Here is a 27,362-nt window from a genome sequence, read left to right as displayed (position 1 = left end):
GAGCCAATATATATCTTTCTTTTCAGGTCTCAAATACTTTTACAGAGTTTTACAAAGCCTGTTGCCTCCAGGCACCGTGGCTAGGGGCCCGTGGGGTAAAGGATTCTGCATGTCCTCCCTGCCTTGAAGTGTGTTCCAGCTCGAGACAGAGAAGAAAAGCGTGACGTGCAAGGCAGGGTGTACTCAAAGCTTTGATGTCGTGGTAGAAATATGAGCCAGATGGCAGAGGAGCACAGGCTCCGGAGTATTTTATTCAAACTCAGAAGGAGGTAAGAAGGGAGGTTACCCTGAAATGAGTGAAACTTGAGCTGAACTTGAAGTTCAGTGGAGCCGGTCAAGCAGAGAGGGCGTGAGAGGGCATTCCATCAGAAGAAAGAGCCAAAGTCGTGGAGCAGAACAGAGCCTGTTGAACCAGGAGGCTACTCTGTGTGGGTACCTGTGGAGTGCCAGTGCAGGTGTGGCATGGGGGAAATGTCCCTCCCTTGGGAAGGCCCATTATGAAGGGCCTTGTGCCCCAAAAAGAAGTCTTATTTATTTGTTTTTTTTAGTTTGGCAGTTTGTTTACGTATTTATTTATTCGTTTGTTTATTTTTATTGTGGTATAGTTGATTTACAATGCTCTGTTAGTTTCAGGTGTACAGCAAAGTGATTTGATTATACATATAGATACATATATGTATATATCCTTTTATTCTGATCCTTTTCCATTATAACTTATGACAAGATATTGAATGTTGTTCCCTGTGCTATACCGTAAACCCTTGTTGTTTAAGACGTCTTAATTTTATCCTAAGGGCAGTGGGGAGGGGGCACTGAATATTTTATATGAACAGCGATAGGGAGGTTGTAAAATACCCAAAAAGGTATTTTGGAGGCAGAAAAGACAGGACTTGGTAACTCTCTGCAGGTGGGGTAACTTGCTGTGATGTGGGCGTCTGGTGAGACCTCCCTGTTTCCGGTTGAGTTGACTGGAGGGACCAGGATGCCCTGCACCTTCACCATCTCAGGCCACACAGGGCAGGGCGGGGCCGGGGCAGCTGAGCTCAAAGGCCCGAGTGCATGGGGATTTGTCCATGGGGGGTTGTCTCAGGCACCTGCTGCCCATGCCACAAAAACTGGCAGGAGGGTGTCAGGAAGGCAGAAGGAAACATGAGAAAGATGGGCCAGAAATAAGTCTTTGATCCTGATAGCAGCCTGGTTTGGAATCAGCGAAAGATTTTGTATGCTGATCTCAATTTCTCATGTTCAGGCCTAAATGTGTCACTAATACTCTCTGCGAGGCTCACCGACCAGACCCACTCCACCCCACGCTGTTGATTCCACACATCCTAGGAGCTCTTGGCCTGCCAGGGGCTCTTTCTTATTGCTCAGTCATCTGTGAATGTACCTAATTCAGAAGGTGAATACATTTAAATGGCTTAAACATAAAAGCCAGGTTGCCAGGCAACTGGGAATCCGAAATACCCTTGTCAGGTTATGTAAGTGAGGAACTGGCAGGTCACCACTGTAGTTGTTTTGATCGGAACAGCAGCAATAATAATCCTCTTTCTTTCTTTTTCTCTTGTTTCTTCTCGCGCTCCCTCCTTTCATCTCTTACCATAAGTAGCAGCTGAGCCTTAGTTTTAAGGTATAATAGCTCTATTCCGACCAAAGTGTGCCTGGGAACAGCTCTGGGTTCTGTTTGTGGAGTAACTAAGCAGCAGGGTTACTTTTCTATTGCCGACTTTCCCCGGTTCCTTAAACACCCCCAGGTTCTTGAAACAGCCTGTACCACGCCAACCATTGCGAGAGTAAAAATTTCCACATCTCAAAGCAAGTAACGCAGCTATTGAAATTTCCTGGCACGATTTCAGTTTTAAACTGCTCTGCTCCAGTGTCAGGTGGTGACATATGTTTCGGGCTTAAGACTCTTAAATTTTCTCCTCCTACCTTAATGGTCCTTATGACTCAGGCCTGTAATTTATTCATCGTGTGGTTTTCACTTGGTGGTTTCTCTTGGTGTCTTAAATAGCTGGAACTAGCAAGGGTTTGGGGGCAGTCTAAGATTCCTGAAAGGTACTGCGGGAAAGAGAGCGGGCTTTCAATTTGTACTTTATAATTTAAAAAGAGAATCATCCTATTTGCCTGTTTTGAGATGTCCATTGCACAGAAGATCACATTTCCCCCCTCCTTCACTCTTATCATTTCCCTTCCCTTCGTCATGGACTCCTAATAATATCCTGCAATAAGATTGCCCAGCAGCCCATGGTAACACAGGGGTACTTTGCTTATGGAGGAAACTTTGGCTTTGGAACTGAGAGCCTGCGCCCTCGGGGACTTTGGATTCTTTTCTTGTTCACATATGGTTAGGCAAATAATGTGGGTAAGAGCAAAGCGAGAGACCCATTGTATGTGATCTGGGAGCGGAATTATTCACTGGGATATTTCAGCATTTTCTGAGCAAAGCCAAAAGCTCTTTAATCTCTTACTTCAAGATTTGTATCTCTATCTTTCACTACCTTATAATATGCCTCAACCTGGTGAAATGTAATCTAGCGTAACAAGGTGAGCTGTGTTGGATGAGTCTTCATGAAGCCTGAAAAGGACTCCTTCCAACACACTTCGGTTATTTATGTTTCTCGAGGTTACTGTGATGCCCGGCTATGCCGCGATAGTACTCAGGCCAGGAGCTCTGGCAGGAGGTGGTTGGAGCCTTGGTTTTGTAGTGAAACACACAGAAACAGCTGGTAGTGATTTAGCCCCACCCTCGTGGTCTGTAGGTGACAGAGCCCTCCTGGGGCCTTCTGGAGCTTGAGGGAATTATAGTGCTTTCCTCGGGCAGAATTAATTCTAATAGGGAGGCCAGGGGTAAAGGATCCAGTGCCCTTGGTACCAGTGAGCCAGCAGATCCCAGGCAGAATTGCGAGCATCCCTAACTGAGATCAGCTGATGGGTTTGTCGGGGTGGGGGGCGGGCTGCAGCAGCATCTGTCTGCAATTTTCCTGATGCGATTACACGCTTCTCCCAAGTGACTGTCGTTTCTGTGTGTGGTAAATTTCTCAAACCCAATCCAAATACTCTATTATGATACTGTATATATTATGTATCATTATAGCACAGATGTATTATTTTTATTTTCAGCATATTAAACAAAATCTCCAGAAAAGTCTGTACAGTTTGATGCAGATGAGGCAATGCAGATGCATTTGCTCTTATTTATGCAGAGTCTAAAATTGTTATCTCAGCCTCGATTACACCACTTCCTCTTGGTTATCTGAAAATCAGGAATAGATTTCCTGATTTTCTTTTCATTTATACCTATTATCCAAACCCACTTTCTTATAGTCTGAGATAGATAGGAACAAAATAAGAAGGCGAGATTGCCCTTTGCAAAGAAATATGAGTTTGTAATATTTCAAAATTGGATTGTTTCATGAGAAAGAAGGCAATGAAACAGAATGTTTTGTTTGGGGGGAGCTATTATTTTATTCATTTTGTTAATGCCTTGACTATATTACATTGGAGTATAGTAAACTTTTATCATTGAGTATGGTGAAGGGTTTCAGCTAGACTTGAAAGAGGGTCTAGGGCTGTATTGTTCAAGTTAGTAGTCACGAGTCACATGAGGCTATTGAGCAGTTAGAAGAAAGCAGTCCGAATTGAGGTGTGCTGAAAGTGTAAAATACACACCAGACTTCTGATGACTAAGTACAAAAAAATGTAAAATATCATACTAATCGTTTTTTGTATTGATTACATATTGGAATGGTAATGTTTTGAATCTTTGGGGTTAAATACAATTTATTATTAAAGTTAATTTTTTTAATTTAAAAAATGTAGCTACTAGAAAACTTTTTAATTTTGCATAATATTTCTGTGGCTTGCATTATATTTCCATGGGACAGGGAGAGCTTTGCTGCTCAGAGTGTGATCTTTGGACTAGCAATCTTGGCATCACTTGGGAGCTTGGTAGAGATGCAGGACCTCAGGCCCAGACCCCAGAGTCACTGAAACAGAATCTGCAAGTTCTCCAGAGGATTCACATGTAAAACACAGTTTGAGAAACACTGCTTTAGTTGAGGGAATTTCCTAAAAGGCCAAAATTCTTTCACTCCCAATAAATATCTATTTCCCATGGGAAAACTTGGAGTTCTTTTAGGGCAGGGACTCTGCCTAAAACTGCTTGTTTACCCTCAGTGTTTGATATGTCCTTGGCACGTAGAAGATACTCAATAAATGTTGAATAAATGAATGGGCACATAATCTTGTCTCCCACTTTATGGATGTAAACTTTCATAATGGTCACGTAAAGTGGAAAAGCCTGGTGAGTGACCACTGTTGAGGGCAAATAGTTTAAAGCGGTCAGTCTTCTGTGGCATCGTTTCGGTATCAGAAACACAGAACAATGTGCTATTGTTACACGTGATGAACTTAATTGGTCTCCCTTCTGGACTTTGAAAACGTTATCCTGATTGTGGTACAGAAAATTATCTTAAATGGAGCAAAAGTACAAATTAGATCGTGGTATTGCCCTGCTCAAACCTCCGTGATTTTTCATTACAACCCAGTCTTTCTCTGTAAGACTCATAGAATCTGGCTCTTGTCCATTCTGTCCACTTCACACACTCTATTCCAGCTCTATTTAACTTTATTTCTTGAACTGGCTAAATTTCCTCAATGCAAGGAGGTCTCTGCTTAGATGCCAACTCCTCAGAGAGACTTTTCTTCATCATCTTTTCTAAAATGATGACCTCCACCCCTCCTCTGAATTCTCTGCTGCCTCTCTGCTTTATTTTTCTTCACAGTACTTACATGATGATACTGTTTGCCTTCCCCACTAGAAGGTAAGCTCCTGACGGCAGGGACTTTGACTCTTTCCCTGTTACAGCTCCAATTTGTAATATAGTGCCTGGTGCATCTTAAACACTCAATAAATACTTGTTGAATGAATGAACAAATGAATGAGTGGATTCTGAAAAAATTAGTGAATTTGTATGTTGTGACACAGCTGGGCATGGAGAGGTTAATTAGAGGTTAATTACAATTAATTACGCACATCTACTCAGCAAATATTTTCTGAAAACCCCCAATGTACACCGCTTTAGGAACAGAGAATTAAGGTATGGGAAGCAGGCTGGATAGTGGAAGAAAGAGATGAAACGATAAAATGGATGATAAGTTTACTTGGGGAGTTGTGTACAGATGTATGGCTAATGTGCATCTGGATAATACTAGAAATCCACATATGTCGTAAGACCTAGGAGACGGAGACTACTCCCTCTTCCTAGGTTGGTGGCGGGGGCGTGGGGATCAAGAAAAGCTTCAGGGTGAAGGGCAATAAGAATTTTCCAGGCACGGAAGTGGGGAAAGACTTCTAAACAGAGGGAAGAGTGTGGGCAGCAACACAGCCATGGGAGGGAAAGGACATGTATTTTGGGAACAGTAAAAAGCAGAGCGAATGCTATTTGGTTCAGGAGGAACAGGGATTGAGACCAGACAGTCTGGCTGAGGCCAGCTGGTGAGGACTTTCAACTCTATAAGAAGTATAGATTCTACTATATTTATTATGTGGAAGGTGATGCAGTCAGATCTGGGTTTTTTTTCTGTTTGTTTTGGATCTCTCGGGATGCTGTGTGGCTGGAACAGATGGTGAGGAAGAGGTTGTATGCATGTGGTGAAGAAGCAGGAGGGATGTATGATGGAGAGAGGAGGAATTAGAGAGAGTGGGGCCTTTCTGGTCCTGGGCATTTCCCTCCCTGTTGTGTGTATTGCTTACAATTCGTGAAGAAGTTTTAAAGAGTTAAGAAAATGATCATGGGCTCCAGTCAATTTCTATAGCTCATCAGCTGTGTAGGGTCTAAGGTCAGCCTTTGCTCCACAGCTGCCTCCCTGCTGCCCCCGCAAATCCTCAGAGAGGCAAGTGGGGGCTGTGAGCGTCCTCTCTCTTCCCTCTGTCAGTGCAGGAGCCCCTATATATCTGGTGAAAATTAAGTAATCTCTTTACAGAAAGAAGTCAGAGCTTCTCAGGCTGTATGCCATTCTGGGGTATGGAGGTCATTTCTCAAGCTTTGAGAGGAAGGTAGATTACAAAGTTCTGGGAGAGACAAGATCTGAGACCGCTTCTTGCCTCTTCCAGTGGGAGTGAAGATGATCAATTTGGGGTGAACTGAGGTTTTAACCTCACCATTTGGAGCAACCCCAAATGAGACTAGTTCGGAAACTGCAATCTGGTCAATTTCTTATTCTCATGGCATATAGGCCAGAAAGCTCATAGCTTAAGAGTGTGTAAAAGAGGGCATGTGAACAGAAGACCCTGCTCATCTGGAAAGGAATTGTGCCCCAGCTGTCAGGAGAAGCAAGAGAGATCCTGGCTACACTTGATTATTCAGAGCTGATTACTAGCAGTGATTACCTGTAGTACTTTCTTCTGCCGCCACCTGACTTTTGACTTCTCTACTTATTAGCACTTGCACCTGAATATTGGAAAAAGAGAAAAAAAGAGATGAAGCTCCATGTAATTTTGCTTCTTCTTAGGTGCTCTATTAAAAGAATACAGAAGAATATAATAGAATCAAAGGGGATTGAAACCACTGTCTAGAAAGTTTTATTTTTATCTACTGTATTTCACATTGCCATTGATAATCACTGAATTGAGTCCTTCAAAGACCTGAGAGAGCCTGATTTTCTAGGTCAGGAACTGAGATTTCAAAAGAGTTTAATTTCCCCAAATACATACAGTTAGTATGAAGCAGAACCAGGCCTCAAACTCTGCTTCCCTGATTCAGAATTTACATGGTGCTTGTTTTACCCTCAATATATCATCATGGTTTATCTCAAGAGGATTAATTTTAGCCTACCTCTTAAGTATACATACAAAATAGTACGTGGTCAAATGAAAAGAACATTGGATTTTGTTTCAGAACACCTACATTTTCCTCTTGCTTTCTCTCCTTTCTAGCTTTATGAGTGAGAAGAGAATAATACTTGTCTTGCCTACTTTACCATTTATTTTGAGAACTAAAAGGATAATGTAGGTGAAAGTGCCTTCTCAGCTGCAAGTTTCTATAGAAATATCATGAATGTGTTTACATATAATCCCACACATTTTAACAGAGCTGGCACAAATTATTAGTTAATCTGTCAGAGAGCCACCAGCTGTGATAACATTGAATTGCATTAAAGGATTCTTATTTCACATTAGTGAGGAAATTCTAAGAAATTAGAAAGGTATGTGGAATAAGTGATATAGACTTTGGAGAGAAAGAAATGTTTCATTCTTTGCAGATGTTAGGATTGTCTACCTGGAAATTTCAGTATAATCAACAGAAATTTTAAAAAGACGAGTATAAGAAAGTTCAGGAACTTGGAAATTCCATTGAAGACATTCTCCCTTCTTTTGGAAACCATGTAAAAAAAACACATATGATAGAAAACAAAAACACATATTCCTATTTCTGCAAAATGAGGAGACAGACTTCTAAGTACTTGAAAGGGGTGTTGAAAGCAGCTGAGTTCTAACAAGATCTTGGTGGAAGGAACATGGAAAGAAATGGGAAACAGAGTTCAGCACCAGGGGTGAGATATGATCCAATACTCAGCAAAAGTAACTTTTAAACCTGAAGTTGGGATGAATTCATTTTTAGACAAATGAAGAAAATACAAAAAGGGAGAGTATTCACTGCTAGCAGACCCATGGCAGAAGAAATAATGATGGGTGATTTTTTAGGCAGAAGGAAAATGAAACCTGATGGACGCTTGTAGATGGAGTAAGGAATGAAGAAAAATTAAAAGGGTAAATATATAATTTAATTTAAATTAATGTCAACTTTATAACACAATAAATGTGTTTTGTGAGTTTTAAGTTTTATGGTATGATAGATCAAAATGTGGTAGATTATATTTACTATGATAAGTTATATGTACATACTGTAATCTTGAAAGTAACTAATTAAAGAAGAATAAAAGGATGTGTAACTACTATACTAATAGAGCAGAAAAAAGGAACAATGGTAAAAAAAAATACCCAGTCATTCTAAATGAAGACAAGACAGGAAATAAAATAGATTATACAGCAGTTAAAATGAATGGAGAACAAAAAATAAAAAGATAGCGTTAAACACACATATATCATTAGTTGCATCAAATGTAAGTTGATAAATACTCCGTTTAAAAGAGATAATCAGAACCAAGATGGCACAGTAGAAGGACATGCTCTCCCTCTTGCAACAACACCAGAATCACAACTAGCTGCTGGACAGTCATCGACAGGAAGACACTGGAACTCACCAAAAAAGATACCCCACATCTAAAGACAAAGGAGAAGCCAAAATGAGAAGGTAGGAGGGGCGTGACCACAGTACAATCAAATCCCATAACTGCTGGGTGGGTGACTAACAGACCGGAGAACACTTATATCACAGAAGCCCACCCACTGGAGTAAAGGTTCTGAGCCCCACGTCAGGGTTCCCAACCTGGGGGTCCGGCAATGGGAGGAGAAATTCCTAGAGAATCAGACTTTGAAGGCTAGTGGGGTTTGATTGCAGGACTTTGACAGCACTGGGAGAAACAAAGACTTCACTTTTGGAGGGCACACACAAAGATAGGAGAAAGAGGCCAAGATACATAGTAATCAAACTGGCAAAAATTAAAGACAAAAAAAAATTATTGAAAGCAGCAAGGGAAAAACGACAAGTAACATACAAGGGAACTCCCATAAGGTTAACAGCTGATTTCTCAGCAGAAACTCTGCAAGCCAGAAGGGAGTGGCATGATATACTTAAAGTGATGAAAGGGAAGAACCTACAACCAAGGTTACTCTACCTGGCAAGGAACTCATTCAGATTCGATGGGGAAATCAAAAGCTTTACAGACAAGCAAAAGCTAAGAGAATTCAGCACCACCAAACCAGCTCTACAACAAATGTTAAAGGAACTTCTGTAAGTGGGAAACACAAGAGAAGAAACAGACCTACAAAAATAACCCAAAACAATTAAGAAAATGGTCATAGGAACATACATTATCAATAATTACCTTAAACGTGAATGGAATAAATGCTCCAACCAAAAGACACAGGCTTGCTGAATGGATACAAAAACAAGACCCATCTATATGCTGTCTACAAGAGACCCATTTCAGATCTAGGGACACATACAGACTGAAAGTGAGGGTAGGGGAAAAGATATTCCATGCAAATGGAACTTGAAAGAAGCTGGAGTAACAATACTCATATCACATAAAATAGACTTTAAAATAAAGAATGTTACAAGACACACGGAACGGCACTACTAATGATCAAGGGATCCATCCAAGAAGAAGATAAAACAATTATAAATATATATGCACCCAACATAGGAGCACCTCAATACATAAGGCAACTGTTAACAGCTATAAAACAGGAAGTCAACCCTAACACAATAATAGTGGGGGACTTTAACGCCTCACTTACACCAATGGACAGATCATCCAAAATGAAAATAAATAAGGAAACAGAAGCTTTAACCGACACAATAGACAAGATAGATTTAATTGATATTTATAGGACATTCAATCCAAAAACAGCAGATTACACTCTGAAATGTGCACGGAACATCTCCAGGATAGATCATATCTTGGGGCACAAATCAAGCCTCAGTAAATCTAAGAAAATTGAAATCATATCAAGCATCTTTTCTGACCACAATGCTATGAGATTAGAAATGAATTACTGGGGAAAAAACATAAAAAACACAAATACATGGAGGCTAAACAATACATTACTGAATAACCAAGAGATCACTGAAGAAATCAAGGAGGAAATCAAAAAATACCTAGAGACAAATGACAATGAAAACACGATGCTCCAAAACCTATGGAATGCAGCAAAAGCAGTTCTAAGAGGGAAGTTTATAGCTATACAAGCCTACATCAAGAAGTAAGAAAAATCTCAAATAAACAATCTAACCTTACACCTAAAGGAACTAGAGAAAGAAGAACAAACAAAACCCAAAGTTAATAGAAGGAAAGAAATCATAAAGATCAGAGCAGAAATAAATGAAATAGAAACAAAGAAAACAATAGCAAAGATCAATTACACTAAAAGCTGGTTCTTTGAGAAGATAAACAAAATCGATAAACCATTAGCCAGACTCATCAAGAAAAAAAGGGAGAGGACTCAAATCAGTAAAATTAGAAATGAAGAAGGATAAGTTACAACAGACACTGCAGAAATACAAAGCATCCTAAGAAACTATGACAAACAATTGTATGCCAATAAAATGGACAACCTGGAAGAAATGGACAAATTCTTAGAAAGGTATAACGTTCCATGACTGAACCAGGAAGAAATAGAAAATATAAACAAACCAATCACAAGTAATGAAATTGAAACTGTGATTAAAAATCTTTCAACAAACACAAGTCCAGAACCAGATGCCTTCACAGGTTAATTCTATCAAACATTTAGAGAAGAGCTAACACCAACCCTTCTCAAACTCTGCCAAAAAATTGCAGAGGAACGAACACTCTCAAACTCATTCTACAAGGCTACCATCACCCTAATACCAAAACCAGACGAGGATACTACAAAAAAAAGGAAAATTAGAGACCAATATCACTGATGAATATAGATGCAAAAATCATCAACAAAATACTAGCAAACAGAATCCAACAACACATTAAAAGGATCATAAACTATGATCAAGTGGGGTTTATCCCAGGAATGCAAGGATTCTTCAATATATAAATCAATCAATGTGATACACCTTATTAACAAATTGAAAAATAAAAACCATATGATCATCTCAATGGATGCAGAAAAAGCTTTTGACAAAATTCAACACCCATTTATGATAGAAACTCTCCAGAAAGTGGGAATAGAGGAAACCTACCTCAACATAATAAAGACCATATATGACACACCCACAGCAAACCTCATTCTCAATGGTGAAAAACTGAAAGCATTCCCTCTAACATCAGGAACACGACAAGGATGTCCACTCTCACCACTATTATTCAACATAGTTTTGGAAGTCCTAGCCACAGCAATCAGAGAAGAAAATGAAGTAAAAGGAGTACAAATTGCAAAACAAGAAGTAAAACTGTCACTGTTTGCAGATGACATGATACTATACATAGAGAATCCTAAAGATGCCACCAGACAACTGCTAGAGCTAATCAATGAATTTGGTAAAGTTGCAGGATAGAAAACTAACGCACAGAAATCTCTTGCGTTCCTATACACTAATGATGAAAAATCTGACAGAGAAATTAAGGGAACACTCCTCCCATTTACCATTGCAACAAAAAAAATAAAATACCTAGGAATAAACCTATCTAGGGAGATAAAAGACCTGTATGCAGAAAACTATAAGACACTGATGAAAGAAATTAAAGATGATACCAACAGATGGAGAGATATACCATGTTCTTGGATTGGAAGAATCAATATTGTGAAATTGACTATATTACCCAAAGCAACCTACAGATTCAATGCAATCCCTATCAAATTACCACTGACATTTTTTATGGAATCAGAGCAAAAAATCTTAAAATTTGTATGGAGACACAAAAGGCCCTGAATAGCCAAAGCAGTCTTGAGGGAAAAAAACGCAGCTGGAGGAATCAGACTCCCTGACTTCAGACTATACTACAAAGCTACAGTAATCAAGGCAGTATGGTACTGGCACAAAAACAAAGTTAGATCAGTGGAACAAGATAGAAAGCCCAGAGATAAACCCATGCTCCTATGGTCAACTAATCTATGACAAATGAGGCAAGGATATACAATGGAGAAAAGACAGTGTCTTCAATAAGTGCTGCTGAGAAAACTGGACAGCTACATGTAAAAGAATGAAATTAGAACACTCCCTAGCACCATACACAAAAATAAACTCAAAATGGATTAAAGACCTAAATGTGTGGCCAGAGACTATAAAACTCTTAGAGGAAAACATAGGAAGAACGTTCTTTGACATAAATCACAGCAAGATCTTTTTTGACCCGCCTCCTAGAGTAATGGAAATAAAAACAAAAATAAACAACTGGGACCTAATGAAACTTCAGAGGTTTTGCACCACAAAGGAATCCATAAACAAGACAAAAAGACAACCCCGAGAATTGGAGAAAATATTTGTAAATGGATCAACAGACAAAGAATTGAACTCCAAAATATATAAACAGCTTACGCAGCTCAGTATGAAGGAAACAAAGAACCCAATCCAAAAATGGGCAGGAGACCTAAATAGACATTTCTCCAAAGAAGACATACAGATGGCCAAGAAGCACATGAAAAGCTGCTCAACATGACTAATTACTAGAGAAATGCAAATCAAAACTACAATTAAGTATCACCTCACACCAGTTAAAACAGGCATCATCAAAAAATCTACAAACAACAAATGATGGAGAGGGTGTGGAGAAAAGGGAACCCTCTTGCACTGTTTGTGGGAATCTAAACTGATACAGCCACTATGGAGAACAGTATGGAGGTTCCTTAAAAAACTAAAAATAGAATTACCATACGATCCAGCCATCCCACTACTGGGCATATACCCAGAGAAGACCATAATTCAAAAAGACCCATGCACCCCAGTGTTCATTGCAGCACTGTTTACAATTGCCAGGTCATGGAAGCAACCTAAATGCCCATCGACAGACAAATGGATAAAGAAGATGTGGTACATATATACAATGGAATATTACTCAGCCATAAAAAGGAACGATATTGGGTCATTTGTTGAGACGTGGTTGGATCTAGAGACTGTCATACAGAGTGAAGTAAGTCAGAAAGAGCAAAAGAAATATCGTATATTAATGCATATATGTGGAACCTAGAAAAATGGTACAGATGAACTGGTTTGGAGGGCAGAAATTGAGACACAGATGTAGAGAACAAACGTATGGACACCAAGGTGGGGAAAGTGGCGCTGGGGTGGGGTTGGTGGTGTGATGAATTGGGCAATTGGGATTGAAATATATACACTGATGTGTATAAAATTGATGACTAATAAGAATCTGCTGTATAAAAAAAAATAAAATTGAAGAATTAAAAAAAATTAAACTAAAACAAAAAATAAAAGAGAATAAATATTGCCAGACTGAATAAAATATAATAGTTATATGATACATCCAAGAAATGAATATCTACTGGAAAATTATAGAAAGTTTGAAAGTAAAGGGATGGGAAATGATACACATTGTAAATACTAACCTAAAGAAATCCAGCAAATACAGCCAAAGGAGAAGCTAGGGAGAAATGTTTTAGTAGAAATCGAGAAATACCTTATAACAATAAAATGTCCAGTTAGGACAACATAACGCTGCTTAATCTGTTTTCATTTAAAACATAGCTTTAAAATAAAGAAATAATTGACAACATTATAAGAAGAAATAGACAAATCTAAAATAGTCTTTGGAGACTTTTAGTATACCTCTGTCAGTAACTCATAGAATAAGGAGACATAATATCAAGCAAAAATATAGAAAATATGAAGAATATAACTAACAAATCTGATCTAATTGGTGTATATGGAACGTTGCACTCGGTGGCATTCTTTTAAACACATGGATAACATTTATAAAATTCCATCATACACTGGGCCAATGATGTAAATACCATTTTAAGTTCTTTGTAAAAGAACAATGGTATTGACACCAAAGAAAGTAGAAGGAAGGAAGAATGAAATTTAGGAGGAGAAATAAATGAAAGAGAAAACAACTAAAATAAAGAGTTCATTTTTGGAAAAGACTAAAAATGATATGCTCTCTTTGAGAATGATTAAGAATAAAGAACTCTATATCAGAAATAAAAATAAGGATCATCACTAGAGACTCTTAAATATAAGGGGGAGTTTAAAATAACTTTACACCAACAAATTTGAAAATATAGCTTTAAATGTAAAATTATTGAAAAGTAGAATTACCAAACTGACAAAGGAAGAAATAGAAAATCTAAGTGGTTGGATTTCTTTATTACATGATTTGAATGCTTTTTAATATTTTGGTTTTGTTATTTTGTAATTTGGGTTGTTATTAAAATCTTCAGAGAAAAAAATTCTATGCTCAGATGGCTTCACTAGGAAATTTTACCATAAATTTAAGGAGGAAGTATTTCTAATCTTCAAAAATCTTCCACAGAAAAGAAGAAGTGGTAATGACTTCCAGCTCATCACAACCTTGATATAAAAGTCTGAAAAGGACATTACAAGAAAGAAAAATTATAGACCACCTTCTCTCATGGGATATAGGTGCAAAATTCCCGAGAAAACAACCAAATCCAGAATTACATAAAATGATATATGATATATATCGTAATCAAATTGATTGTATTTCAGGAATGTAATGTTGATACAACTTGCAAAAAAAATCAGTGTTAAAGTGATGCCTAAGACTTGTTTCAAAATAATCTTGCGAGAGGTAGAGAGTGGGAGTATAAATAAAACAAAAATGGCTGGGAATTGATAATTGTTGCAGCTGGGCAGTAAATATATTTGTGTATATTCAAAGTTTTCTATAAAGGAAATAAAAATAAATCCATGTAATTCATCACATTTACAGAATAAAGGAGAAAATTATGTATTCATTTCAATAGAAGCAAAATATCACTTGAAATAATTTAACATAATTGAAGATCAAAAGCTCTTAGCAAGTAGGAATAGAAGAAAACTTCCTTAATTTAATAAAGGGTAGTTTCAAAAGCCTCAGTGGGGAAATGTTGAAAGCTTGCCTTCTGAGACTGGAAACAAAAAAAAAAGATTGCCACTATCACCAGTTCTATTTAATATTGTATTGTAGAGTATAAGCTAGAGTTTTTCATTCTTCTCTCTATTGACATTTTGAACCAGATAATTTTTTATTATGGGAGTCTGTTCTGTGCATTACAGAATGTTTAGTAGCATCCTGGGCCCCTATCCAATAGAGACCAGTAGATGCGAGTAGCATCCCACCCTCCAGTTGAAAGATGCTTTCAGGTTTAGAGAGGAAAAAATAAAACTGTTGTTATTTGAAGAAGATAAGACTGAATGTGTATAAAATCCTAAAGGATATCCTAGGAAGAAAAACATGAATCCCAACCCTTATATTATATTATAATCCAAAATTAACTCACTAGACCTAATATTGATTGACTTAAATGTAAAATTTAGACTATAAATCTTGCAGAAGAAAATCATGGTCACATTGAGTTAGGCAAAGGTTTCTTAGATGGAACACCAAATACTCAAACTATGAAAGAAAAAGAATGGAGAAATTTGACTTTATCAAATAAAAAATGTTTTGGCTTCAAAATACATTTTCAAGAAAATGAAAAGGTAAGCCAAAGAGTGGGAGAATTTACTAAACCTATATCTGTTAAACGGTTGTACTTAGAATATATAAAGAACACTTCAAACTCAATAATAAGACAAACAGCCTGATTTTAAAATAAGCAAAAGATCTGAAAAGATACTTCCATTAAGAAAGTATGAAAATGGCTAAAAAGCACATACGAAGGTTCTCAACATCATCTGTCATCAGGGAAATGCAAATGAAAACAACAGTTAGACACCACTACCTCCCCATTAGAATGACTAAAATTAAAAAGGCTTGACAATACTAAGGGTCAGTTGTTCTGTGGATTAACTGGAACCCTCAGACACTGCTGGTGGACATGCAGAATAGGACAGACTCCTTGGGAAACAGCTTGGCAGCATCTCATAAAAACCTACCATAATATTAACCCTACCAAAGTATGCAGAAATTCTATTCCCCCAAGTATTCACTTTGAAGAAAAATGTATACACAAATGACTATAGCAGCCCTAAACTGGAAATAATGCAAATGCTTATCAACAGGTGAGGGAATAAACAAATAGTGGCATGTCCATTGCTCTGTGGTACACTGGAATGTAAGTCAGTGGCTAAAAGGAACACATTATTGATATATGTAACAACATGGATGACTCTCAAAAGCATTATATTAAGGGAAAGAGGCCAGACAAAAAGGTTATATGCTGTATGAATCAATTATGAAGTCCCAGAGAAGACAGCCCTACAGAGCCAAAAAGCAGATCAGTGGTTGCCAGAGGGTAGGGATGGGGTGAGGCAACGGCCTGCAAAGGGGAATGAGGGGAATTTCTGTGATGATAATCCTGATCTTAGTGGTTTTACAGCACTGCATACATTTGTCAAAATTCATTGAATTGTAAAATTAAAATTGGTAAAATTTATTGTATGTAAATTGTACCCTAAATACAACTAATTAAAAAAGAGAGATGGAAGAATCTTTATATATTGATGTGGAGAGACCACCAAGATGTATTAGTAAATGAAAAACACACAGTACAGAATATTTTCATAGCATGCTACCTTTGGTGGTAAACGTTAGTATCATGTATATTATATAATGTATAAATTTTTTTCCCACCACACCTCTTATCAAATTTTCTCTTAGAATCTTCTTTCATTTTCTTTTCCATTTCTGTTTCCTGGTCTCCTTCCTCACTCCTTGCCCTTCAGTCAGGCCATTTTTATCCACTCTCTTCCAGAGTTAAGGTCAAGTTAGCTGACTGGACCTTAAAATCACAATATGCTCTTTTGGCCATTTCTCCTGTCATCTTCAGCTCCAACAAGAAGCCCCATCTGATTACACTCTTGCAAAATGATTTTCCATGGTGCTTCCACAGCCTATAAGATTGTTTCCAAACTCCTTAGCATGGGCTAAAAGGCCTGTTTCAAAGAAACAGGTACAGACTTAGCTTATAGCATCACTCCGCTTCTTACCTTCCATATAGCTAGTGTTTTAGTCACATAAAATCACATCACTCTTCTTCAGGCGCTCTGTGCTTTATGACCTCATTATCTTGCAAATACATCGACTTACCCCCTTCCATCATCTCCCTCCTTTCTTTTCTTCATCTGGCAAACTCAAACTCCAGTGGGACAAACCAGATCATATGTCACGTCTTCTGTGAAAAAAAAACTTTTTTTTAATCTTTCTCTTCTGTGGTTTACTACTCCTGGAAAATATTTTGCCTTTATGAAAACTGACATATGATTGTTATTTTCTGGAGAGACAAACATGCTAGATTGGGATAAAGAAGACATAGAAATGACCCAGGTGGCCTTCACTAGCAGATGTGTCTCTGTGTACAGATACCTTTAAGTATCTACAATGACACAAATGGGATCCATTATGATTCAGCGCTCTCGCCTACATTGTTTTCATTCATCACTGTGTGACATATCTTCCAGTGTGAGATCTATGTGCCACTTTTAATGGTTGCATAGTATTCTGTTTTACGTATCATTTCTTTAACTAATGTCCTGTGGATACATGTTTAAGTCACTTCCAGTTGCTTGCATTACCATAAATAACGTAATGAGCATTCCACTGTGCTTTGAAAAATGTCTTGACAAATGTCCCTGATCATTGGATCATAATTATCTGTGTGCCTGTTTTTCTCACCAGACTATTATTAGTTCCCTGAGGGCAAAAATCATTATTTCTTTTGGAATCTCCAGAACCTTACAGAGTGCCAGTAGGAGCTTAATATATATTGTTGAAAGAAAGAAGGAATAAATGAATGGATGTTTATATAGTTGGGCGTACATGTGTATTATCACACATGTCTTCTGTTCTTACTCAGCTTTTCATTGGCCCTGAGCCTGATATCTCTCAGGCATTATACCACCCCCTACTTGTTTCTAATACAGATGTCATTACCACTGACAAAAATTCAATGTGTTGCTTTCAGAATTACAATTTTGCCAAACCATGACTCCCCCATGGATTTTGGTGGCCTCTGGAATAGATTTCATAAATTACAGAGAAAAAAATATACTTGATACTTTTTGCCCTACCCCAAGCAAAGATGAGTTATTGAAACTGAAATTGTCAATTACAAGAAAAAACACATAGTATGTATGTTGCATACTATTTACAGCTGTTGTCTGTTGTGGGTTCTTTGGAGCACCATTTGCTGCTACAATTGAATGGTCCCATAAGTTTAACTCACCAATACGACTGCAAAATTGCCTTAAATCACGGAGAGGAAGGAGGAAAATCAGCTAGAAATGGCTAAAATTCTGCTTATACTAATTTCTTCATGAGAGTCCACAGTTTTCCCTGTTTGCTTCTTCAGGATGCTCAGAACAGCCTGGCAGCTTTTGTGGTGTATTATAGTCTAGCAGATTATCACCCTGACTCTCCAAAGGGAAGAAACATCATTGACATTTCTTTGCAAGAGCTGCATTTGACTTATTGACTAACACACTGCATTGCACTGGTTACCAGGCAATGGGACTCAAATGGCCCAGACAATGAGAGTGTTCAGTTGGTGTTGAAAATTTACACGAGCTTAAGCTACTTTTTTTTTTAAATTTCTTCTTGCTGGGCTGGGAGCACTTACTATTGTTGTTCAATATGCTGTAAATGAACATAGTTCAAAAACCACAAAGAGAGTGATATGGAATTATAGAACTGAAAATAGGCCACTGATTGGGTACAAATTCGTCAAGCCTCTTTATTACTCAACAAGCTTTTTATTGGCTTGCCAATACAGCTTGCTTTGGAAGGAGTGAAAAGTAATTGTGAGCAAATGATATAGTGGGAAAGTTGACCTTCAACTAACTTCAACTCTGCTCAGCTAGCTAACTGTATACCACCCCCGCCAATACTTAGTAAGTTCCAGTTAGCAAATCACTAGGCTTACATGCAGAATATCCAACCCAATACTCACTTGAGAAACTTAACATAATTCATCTCAGGTAGAACATGGTGGGGCTGGAATTTGAACTCTGGAAATATGGCTCTAAAAGTTGTGCTCTGCTCTATAACTCCACCACTGTCTGTGGTTAAACAAATGTGCTGTCTTCATAAATGTCAGAATTTTTTTGAAGCACAGTCTTTGGCATGTCTTTCTCCTGTTGAAAAGCCATCATTTACTTTCTATTTCTTAAAGCAGACATTCTCAACTGTTGTTTTCTGGGACACACATAACAAATATTCTTACTACAACTCTGCCATTCTTTTCTCCCCAGTCCAGAAAGCACACTTGGATGCATGTTATTCAAAGTAACCTTATTTTCGTTTCCTTCATTTCTTTTTCATTTATTTCTGATCTGATTTTTTATGATTTCTTTCCTTCTGCTAACTTTGGCGTTTTTTTTTCTTCTTGCTCTATTTGCTTTAGGTGCAAGTTTAGGTTGTTTATTCGAGGTGTTTCCTGTTTCTTAAGGTAGGATGGTATTGCTATAAACTTCCCTCTTAGAACTGCTTTTGCTGCATCCCATAGATTTTGGGTCATTGCGTCTCCATTGTTATTTGTTGCGAGGTATTTTTTTATTTCCTCTTTGATTTCTTCAGTGATCACTTCGTTATTAAGTAGTGTATTGTTTAGCCTCCATGTGTTTGTAGTTTTTATAGGTCTCTTCCTGTAATTGATATCTAGTCTCATAGCATTGTGATCAGAAAAGATACTTGAAACAATTTCAGTTTTCTTAAATTTACCAAGGCTTGACTTGTGACCCAAGATATGATCTATCCTGGAGAATGTTCCATGGGCAGTTGAGAAAAATGTGTAGTCTGTTGTTTTTGGATGGGGTGTCCTATAAATATCAATTAAGTCTATCTTGTTCAATGTATCATTTAAAGCTTGTGTTTCCTTATTTATTTTCATTTTGGATGATCTGTCCATTGGTGAAAGTGGGGTGTTAAAGTCCCCTACTATAAATGTGTTACTGTCGATTTCCCGTTTTATGGCTGTTAGTATTTGCCTTATGTATTGAGGTGCTCCTATGTTGGGTGCATAAATATTTACAGTTGTTATATCTGCTTCTTGGATCGATCCCTTGATCATTATGTAGTGTCCTTCTTTGTCTTTTCTAATAGTCTTTGGTTTAAGGTCTATTTTGTGCACAGCACTGACTCCTGGCTGCAGCACCAAGAGCCTTTCATCCACATGGCTCAGAATAAAAGGGAGAAAAAGTAGAAAGAAAGAATTAGTAGAAGTAGAAAGAAAAAGAAAGGAAGGAAGGATGGAGGGAGGAAGGAAGGAAGGAGGGAAGGAAGGAAAAAAAGAAAGAAGGTAAAGTAAAATAAAATAAGTTAAAATATAATAAAGTTATTAAAATAAAAAAAATATTTATTAAGAAAAAAAAATAAAAACAAAGCGAAACAAAAAAACGGATGGATAGAACCCTAGGACAAATGTTGGAAGCAAAGCTATACAGCATAAATCTTGCTCTGAAAGTCCACCTCCTCAATTTGGGATGATTCGTTGTCTATTCAGGTATTCCACAGATGCAGGGTACATCAAGTTGATGTGGAGCTTTAATCCGCTGCTTCTGAGGCTGTTCGGAGAGATTTCCCTTTCTCTTCTTTGTTCTCACAGATCCCAGGGGCTCAGCTTTGGATTTGGCCCCGCCTCTGCGTGTAGGTTGCTGGAGGGTGTCTGTTCTTCCCTCAGACGTGACGGGGTTAAAGGAGCCTCTGATTCGGGGGCTCTGGCTCACTCGGGGCGGCAGGAGGGAGGGGCATGGAGCGCGGGTTAATCCTGCGGCGGCAGAGGCCGGCGTGACGTTGCACCAGCCTGAGGCGCGCGTTCTCCCAGGGCAGTTGTCCCTGAATCATGGGACCCTGGCAGTGGCGGGCGGCACAGGCTCCCCGGAAGCGGGGTGTAGATAGTGACCTGTGTTCGCACACAGGCTTTTAGGTGGCGGCAGCAGCAGCCTTAGCGTCTCATGTCTGTCTCTGGGGTCCGCGCTTTTAGCCGCGGCTCACACCCGTCTCTGGAGCTCCTTTAAGCAGCACTCTTAATCCCCTCTGCTCGCGCATCAGGAAACAAAGAGGGAAGAAAAAGTGTCTTGCCTCTTCGGCAACTCCAGACTTTTCCCCGGACTCCCTCCCGGCTAGCTGTGGCGCACTAACCCCCTGCAGGCTGTGTTCACGCCGCCAACCCCAGTCCTTTCCCAGCGCTCTGACCGATGCTGGAGCCTCAGCTCCCAGCCCCGCCCGCCCCAGCGGGTGAGCCGACAGGCCTCTCCGGCTGGTGAGTGCCGGTCGGCCCTTATCCTCTGTGCGGGAATCTCTCCGCTTTGCCCTCCGCACTCCTGTTGCTGTGCTCTCCTCCATGGCTTCGAAGCTTCCCCCTCTGCCACCCGCAGTGTCCGCCCGCGAAGGGGCTTCCTAGTGTGTGGAAACCTTTACTCCTTCACAGCTCCCTCCCACTCGTGCAGGTCCCGTCCCTATTCTTTTGTGTCTGTTTATTCTTTTTTCTTTTGCCCTACCCAGGTACGTGGGGGATTTCGTGCCTTTGGGGAGGTCTGAGGTCTTCTGCCAGCGTTCAGTAGGTGTTCTGTAGGAATTGTTCCACGTGTAGATGTATTTCTGGTGTATCTGTGGGGAGGAAGGTGATCTCCGTGCTTTTTTCTTCCGCCATCTTCCCAGAAGCCTCCAAAGTAACCTTATTTTAAGGATGACTTTAAATCTGCTCTTATATAAGTTAAACTAGAGTCTAACAAGATATAGCAGAAACGTGATTACATTTGCCCAGTCAAATAATGGTTTATTGGTCTCAAACATCCAGAAGCATTGAAGAAGCTAGTGAAGGTGCAGGGTAGCTGCTTAAGGGATTTTTCAAGAACTAGGCTCTTTCTACCTTTATGGTAACATCTTATCATGTGACTTTGTCAAGTTGGCTTCTTCACCTGAAAGTATCAGATCTATGTTCACGGAAGGAACAAGAGACAAAGTTAAGGGATAAGGGACAAAAACCAAGAAGGCATTTGCCAGGTGAACAGTGCCCTTTAGTCAGTTTTCCAGAAAGACCGACCCCAGGCTGCCATTTACATCTCATTGGTCTCAACCCTGTCACATGGTCACTCCTACCTACAAGAGGATCCACGAAGCTGGGTGTTTTGATCTGGGCACTTTTTAAACCCCCCAAAATCAGGGGTCTGGTAGTAGGAAAGAAGGGGAGAAAAGGTATTGGGCGGCGGTAGCCAGCATTTTGTGTGATATGTGTATGTGTGTGTATATACATGTATATATGTATGTGTGTTTATAAAGTGTATGTATACATATATAGTGTAGTGTATATGTGTGTGTATGTGTATATATATGTATATATATATATATATATATATAACAAGCATTTACACTTTTATTACTAACCAGTGATTCTTCAGTAGATCTCATCACAGATCATAGCGTATCAGGGAGACACTGACTCCATGGTTGAGAACTTCTGATCTACAGAATAAAGTCCAAATCCCTAAACAAAATATATGAGGAAGGATCTTAACCGTTTGACACCAAACTACTTTTCTAAATTCACAAGCTACTATCTCTAGTCCTTTGCTTTAGCCATTCACAAGTTTTCTTTATTCTTGAATGCACCAGTTTTTCTCCTCTGTGTTCTTTGCCATGTATCTTTTTCTTTGCTTAGAAGACCCCTTCTCACCTTCTTTCTCTAGTTAGCTGATACTTATCCTGCAGGACCCAGTCTAAATTACATCACATTGCTGGAAATGTCCTTCCCTCTCTGACTCAGATCTATTTTTGGTGCTTTATATACACCTCCACTAGCTCACTTGTCATTATTTGCTTGCATGTTTGTCACTACCGACAAATGCTTTGGCCTCTTACAGAACAAGAACTATAATATATTCAACTTTTTCTACCGAATGCCTCCTGCAGTTTCTGGAATGTGTTCAAAATACCTGCTTAAGCAAAAACATAACTGAATATTATCCACAATATATAAAGGATCTACAAAGAGAAATAACATGCTCTTACCATAGTCAGTAAAAATGCACCAATATATGCCCCTTAAACCTGCATCTCATTGGCTGTTGACAGAGGGTTTTTTGTTTGTTTTAATTGATGATAATAGTAATATAATTAGGGAATTAATAGTTTATTTCTCTGTATCTTCCATTACTTGTTATTTAGCTGTAATTGAGAGTTACTCAGTTTTGTCTTTCTTTGTACAGAATTTGAGACACAGTTTATTCCCTCAAAAAGATTACTGCTTAAGGGAAGAAAAGCCATATTTAACTCATGGTTGAATGATCAGGAAGAAAATGACTGGTTTAACTTTTAGTCTGTTTAGTGGCTAAGGTATTTATACTTGGCAAATATTTAGTTCTCATCATTAGAATGGGTTTAGGAGTAATAAAGAATTGGGTGAGGATACAGAAGGAAGAGTCAAAAAACCCACACAAAATTAAACAAGGGGTTAGAGCAGACACGGTGAATTGCTTGTATGATACCACATGTTCCCCACTTCTTCCTCAAGTGTATGGGGACAGACATCACCAATCAATCAAAAGACATTTACCACCTGAACCCAGATGTGGTCTAAGAATACGTTTCAACACTACGATACTCCATGTGTCTTCTGTCAGCAAAGAAAGGATAAGTCTGTCTTTCATCAGTGCATTCTTCATAAGATCTATTCATGTCAGTACACTCCCTGTGATTGGCAGAGAGTGTGTTCCTGATTTCTTCTGCAAAGTGAAGGAAGTATTGCAACTCCAAGATTAAGCTTCCAGGTGCTTCCCTCTTTTGTGAAATCTCTCCAGGATTGGCTTCAGTGTCATAAAGTCAGTCATAAATTTCCCAATTCAGTTTCTGTACTTGACTCCTATTTCTACTGGGGAATGTGAGGCACCATCCTAACCACAGACTTTATAATTGAGAAGGGAGAGAGCTCACAGGTACACACTGAACAGCAAGCAATATGCCAAATTCTTTATAATCACATCCTTTAGTTTTTATAACAGCTGCAGGAGGTCAGTATTATTGTCCTCATTTTACAGATGAGAAGGCAGCGTTGGAGAAATTAAGTCATTTGGCTGAGGTCTTACAACTGGTAAATGATGAAGATAAGATTCAATCTCAGATCTGGGACACCCAGCATCATGCTGTTGGACTCTGAAGAGTAAATTATTTCTTTGGTGGTCTTGCCAAAATCTGATTCTTGGTTGCTTTTGATGCCACTAAGTACTTATGCTTTGGATAACAGCCTTGAGCTTTAACTTTATACTCTCTTGAGTCTTGCAGACCATAGAGGCAGATGGAAAATGGATACATGTACATTAGATGTGTATTAGAAACAGTCAGCCTGTTTCAGGCTTCATGCCAGTCACGTGTAATACTGGCTTCCTGGAGATTATCTGGGTGGAAATGAAAAGTGTACTTACGTTAATTTTCTTGTGTCTCTTTTTCTGCAGGGCAGCGCCCATACCAGGTGATTACTGCTCGAGTTCACCCAGGAGAGAGCAATGCCAGCTGGGTGATGAAGGGGACCTTAGAGTTCCTGGTCAGCAGTGACCCTGTGGCTAGGCTCTTGAGGGAAAACTTCATTTTCAAGATCATCCCCATGCTCAACCCAGATGGTGTCATCAATGGCAAGTATGTCAGGCACCTGGCTCAACCTAGTCCACATTTATGTTACCATGGTAACATATTGTTGTTTTGCTCAATGGGCTTGACTGGAGAGGTCTTGGTACTCTGGCAGGAATAACTTCTCTTGGGTTCTGTTACCTGGTACAAATAACAGGGTAATCTCCATATACATTAATGTCAATCTCATAGTTCCTTTGAATAGAAAGGTATAGACTCATTGGCAATTAATAACAGAGGAATCCATAGAAATAATCTCATCTAACACTCCTTTTAAAAAGGAGGGAATTGGTGTCCACAATAATCAAATGACTCCCTCAGTTACTTGGTTAGTGACAAAGTCAGGGCCCAAATTGTGATTTTCTTGAAGTTAAGACCAATGCTTCACAAAAATAAACTCAAAATGGATTAAAGACCTAAATGTAAGACCAGACGCTATAAAACTCTTAGGGGAAAACATAGGAACAATCTTTTTCGACCCACCTCCTAGAGTAATGGAAATAAAAACAAAAATAAACAAATGGGACCTAATGAAACTTAAAAGCTTTTGCACAGCAAAAGAAAACATAAACAAGATGAAAAGACAACCCTCAAAATGGGAGAAAATATTTGCAAATGAAGCAACTCACAAAGGATCAATCTCCAAAATTTACAAGCAGCTCAGTATCAAAAAAACAAACAACCCAATACAAAAATGGGCAGAAGAACTAAATAGACATTTCTCCAAAGAAGACATACAGATGGCCAAGAAGCACTTGAAAAGCTGCTCAACATCACTAATTATTAGAGAAATGCAAATCAAAACTACAATGAGGTATCACCTCACACCGGTTAGAATGGGCCTCATCAGAAAATCTACAAACAGCAAATGCTGGAGAGGGTGTGGAGAAAAGGAAACCCTCTTGCACTGTTGGTGGGAATGTAAATTGATACAGCCACTACGGAAAACAGTATGGATGTTCCTTAAAAAACTAAAAATAGAATTACCATATGACCCCACAATCCCACTACTGGGCATATACCCCGAGAAAACCATAATTCAAAATGACATATGAACCTCAATGTTCAATGCATCACTATTTACAATAGCCAGGTCATGGAAACAACCTAAATGCCCATCGACAGACGAATGGGTAAAGAAGATGTGGCACATATATACAATGGAATATTACTCAGCCATAAAAAGGAACGAAACTGGGTCATTTGTAGAGACGTGGATGGACCTAGAGACTGTCATACAGAGTGAAGTAAGTCAGAAAGAGAAAAACAAATATCGTATATTAATGCATATATGTGGAATCTAGAGAAATGGTACAGATGAACTGGTTTGCAAGGCAGAAATAGAGACACAGATGTAGAGAACAAATGTATAGACACCAATGGGAGAAAGCAGTGGGGGAGGGTGGTGGGATGGATTGGGAGATTGGGATTGACAGATATACACTAATATGTATAAAATAGATAACTGATAAGAATCTGCTGTATAAAAAAAAAGATTAAAAGAAATAATAAAACAAAACAAAATGAACAAACAAACAAAAAAAGACCAATGCTTTGATTTGCTTCTATTTCCTGCAGATAAATCTTTATTCTCAGTTGTATTTTACTGGATTCTGGATACAGCTGTAATAAAAGTGTCACTTTATCTAAATGGACTGGCTGAAATGGCTGTGGAATGGCTAAAAGTGAAAGGACTGAAAAATGGTTGGCTGCAAGAGGGAAGATTGGGGTGGTGTTTCTCCTGGCCTAGCTCCTCCATGCCTTTCAGAATGTATAATAGGAAAGGTGAATTCCAGTGTCATAAGGGGTCAGCATTTGCAGAGTTGTGAGCTGAGGCCCAGATAGAAGAGCAGGTTCCCAAGATCACTGAGTCAGTGGGTTGGGGTGACAGGATTAACATTCATACATACCTGCCTCAAACTATGGAAGAAGACTTAAAGCCCCTTCCTATGGTAACAAATGAATCTTTTTTACTATAGGATTAGACATTGGTATCCTATGGAAATAAACAGAATACAAGGTAAACAGAAAAATTGAAAGGAAAAATAATTTCAAAAGCTAAAAATAAAAATGCAGAAGTTATAATTTCAAGTATCAGTTTTAAAGAGGCAAAAGCATATGTTTAAAAACTGGGAAAATAGAGCAATATTGAAAAGGTGAAACAGAAGAGGTAAAATGAGAGTTATAAAGAAATTAAAAAAGAAAACAAAAATTTCAGAGATAAAATTACAGTGACTTAAAATTAATAAGAAAATGTTTAAGAAATATAAAATAATAATTTCTTTCAGGAAATAAAAACCCAAAATAAATGTTAAAAGACTGAGAATAGACTAGCTTCAAAGGAAAAGCACAAAAAGAATATTGTTAAGTTAAAAAGGTTAAAAATTTAAAGATGATAAACTAGAAAAAGAGGATAAGAATAAATTCCAAATGATAAAGTATGTTAAATTATGCCAAAATGCAAGCAACTTAAAGCTAAAGGCTGTGAAACTAAAATTTCAATAGATACCACCAAAAAAAAACAAGAAAAAGGAAAGATAAGTAGGTAAGGAAAGCATCCATGTGTTCTAACAAGATTCCTAGATTTGTAGCTTCCAGATTTCTTTTTTTTTTTGATGGTAGTTTTTGGTGGGCAGAGAGGAGGGTCCTTCCTCTTTGCATATGGTGACTGGTTGGTCTTCAAGCACGTGTGAGGCTTGGGAGTCCAAAGGCCAAGTCCTTCAGCAGGTGGCATCAGTCAGGCCTGTGGCAGCAATCAGGCTTCCTAGATCTCAAGCTGGACAAAGCCCTAAAGCAGTATCCTTTCCTGGTCCAACAGAACTCAGCTGGCTCCTACCACGTGTTCCTTTAACTCTGGAGATCAGCTCCAGGGCCTCAGTGCATGGCTCCTCCCTGCTTGAGGGGCTAAGAGTTTTACTAGCAGGCTTGCTGAGCCTAAATGGATAGAAAACAGCTCTGCAAGCCATCTTGAGAGACATGACCTCTTTTCAACATTTTCTCATCCAAGTTGGCTCTTCTCTGAA

At 38.6% G+C, this 27,362-nt stretch overlaps 1 protein-coding gene across 1 annotated transcript in view; it reads left to right on the top strand.

Annotated features, from left to right (window-relative positions):
- The window catches only part of AGBL1 (AGBL carboxypeptidase 1), a gene marked incomplete at its 3' end in the record, with an annotated part of 388,115 nt that overhangs the window by 229,536 nt on the left and 131,217 nt on the right, over window positions 1-27,362 (top strand). Inside the window, exon 18 of the mRNA XM_024749339.1 lies at window positions 24,168-24,348. Within this exon, the coding sequence (XP_024605107.1) occupies window positions 24,168-24,348 (181 nt within the window). The remainder of the gene's footprint in view (window positions 1-24,167; window positions 24,349-27,362) is intronic.

Source organism: Neophocaena asiaeorientalis, unplaced genomic scaffold, assembly GCF_003031525.2.
Source record: "Neophocaena asiaeorientalis asiaeorientalis breed wild unplaced genomic scaffold, Neophocaena_asiaeorientalis_V1.1 scaffold201, whole genome shotgun sequence".
Classification (NCBI taxonomy): domain Eukaryota; kingdom Metazoa; phylum Chordata; class Mammalia; order Artiodactyla; family Phocoenidae; genus Neophocaena; species Neophocaena asiaeorientalis.
Note: the sequence above shows the minus strand (reverse complement) of the source record. Positions and strands in the feature narration are given on the sequence as shown.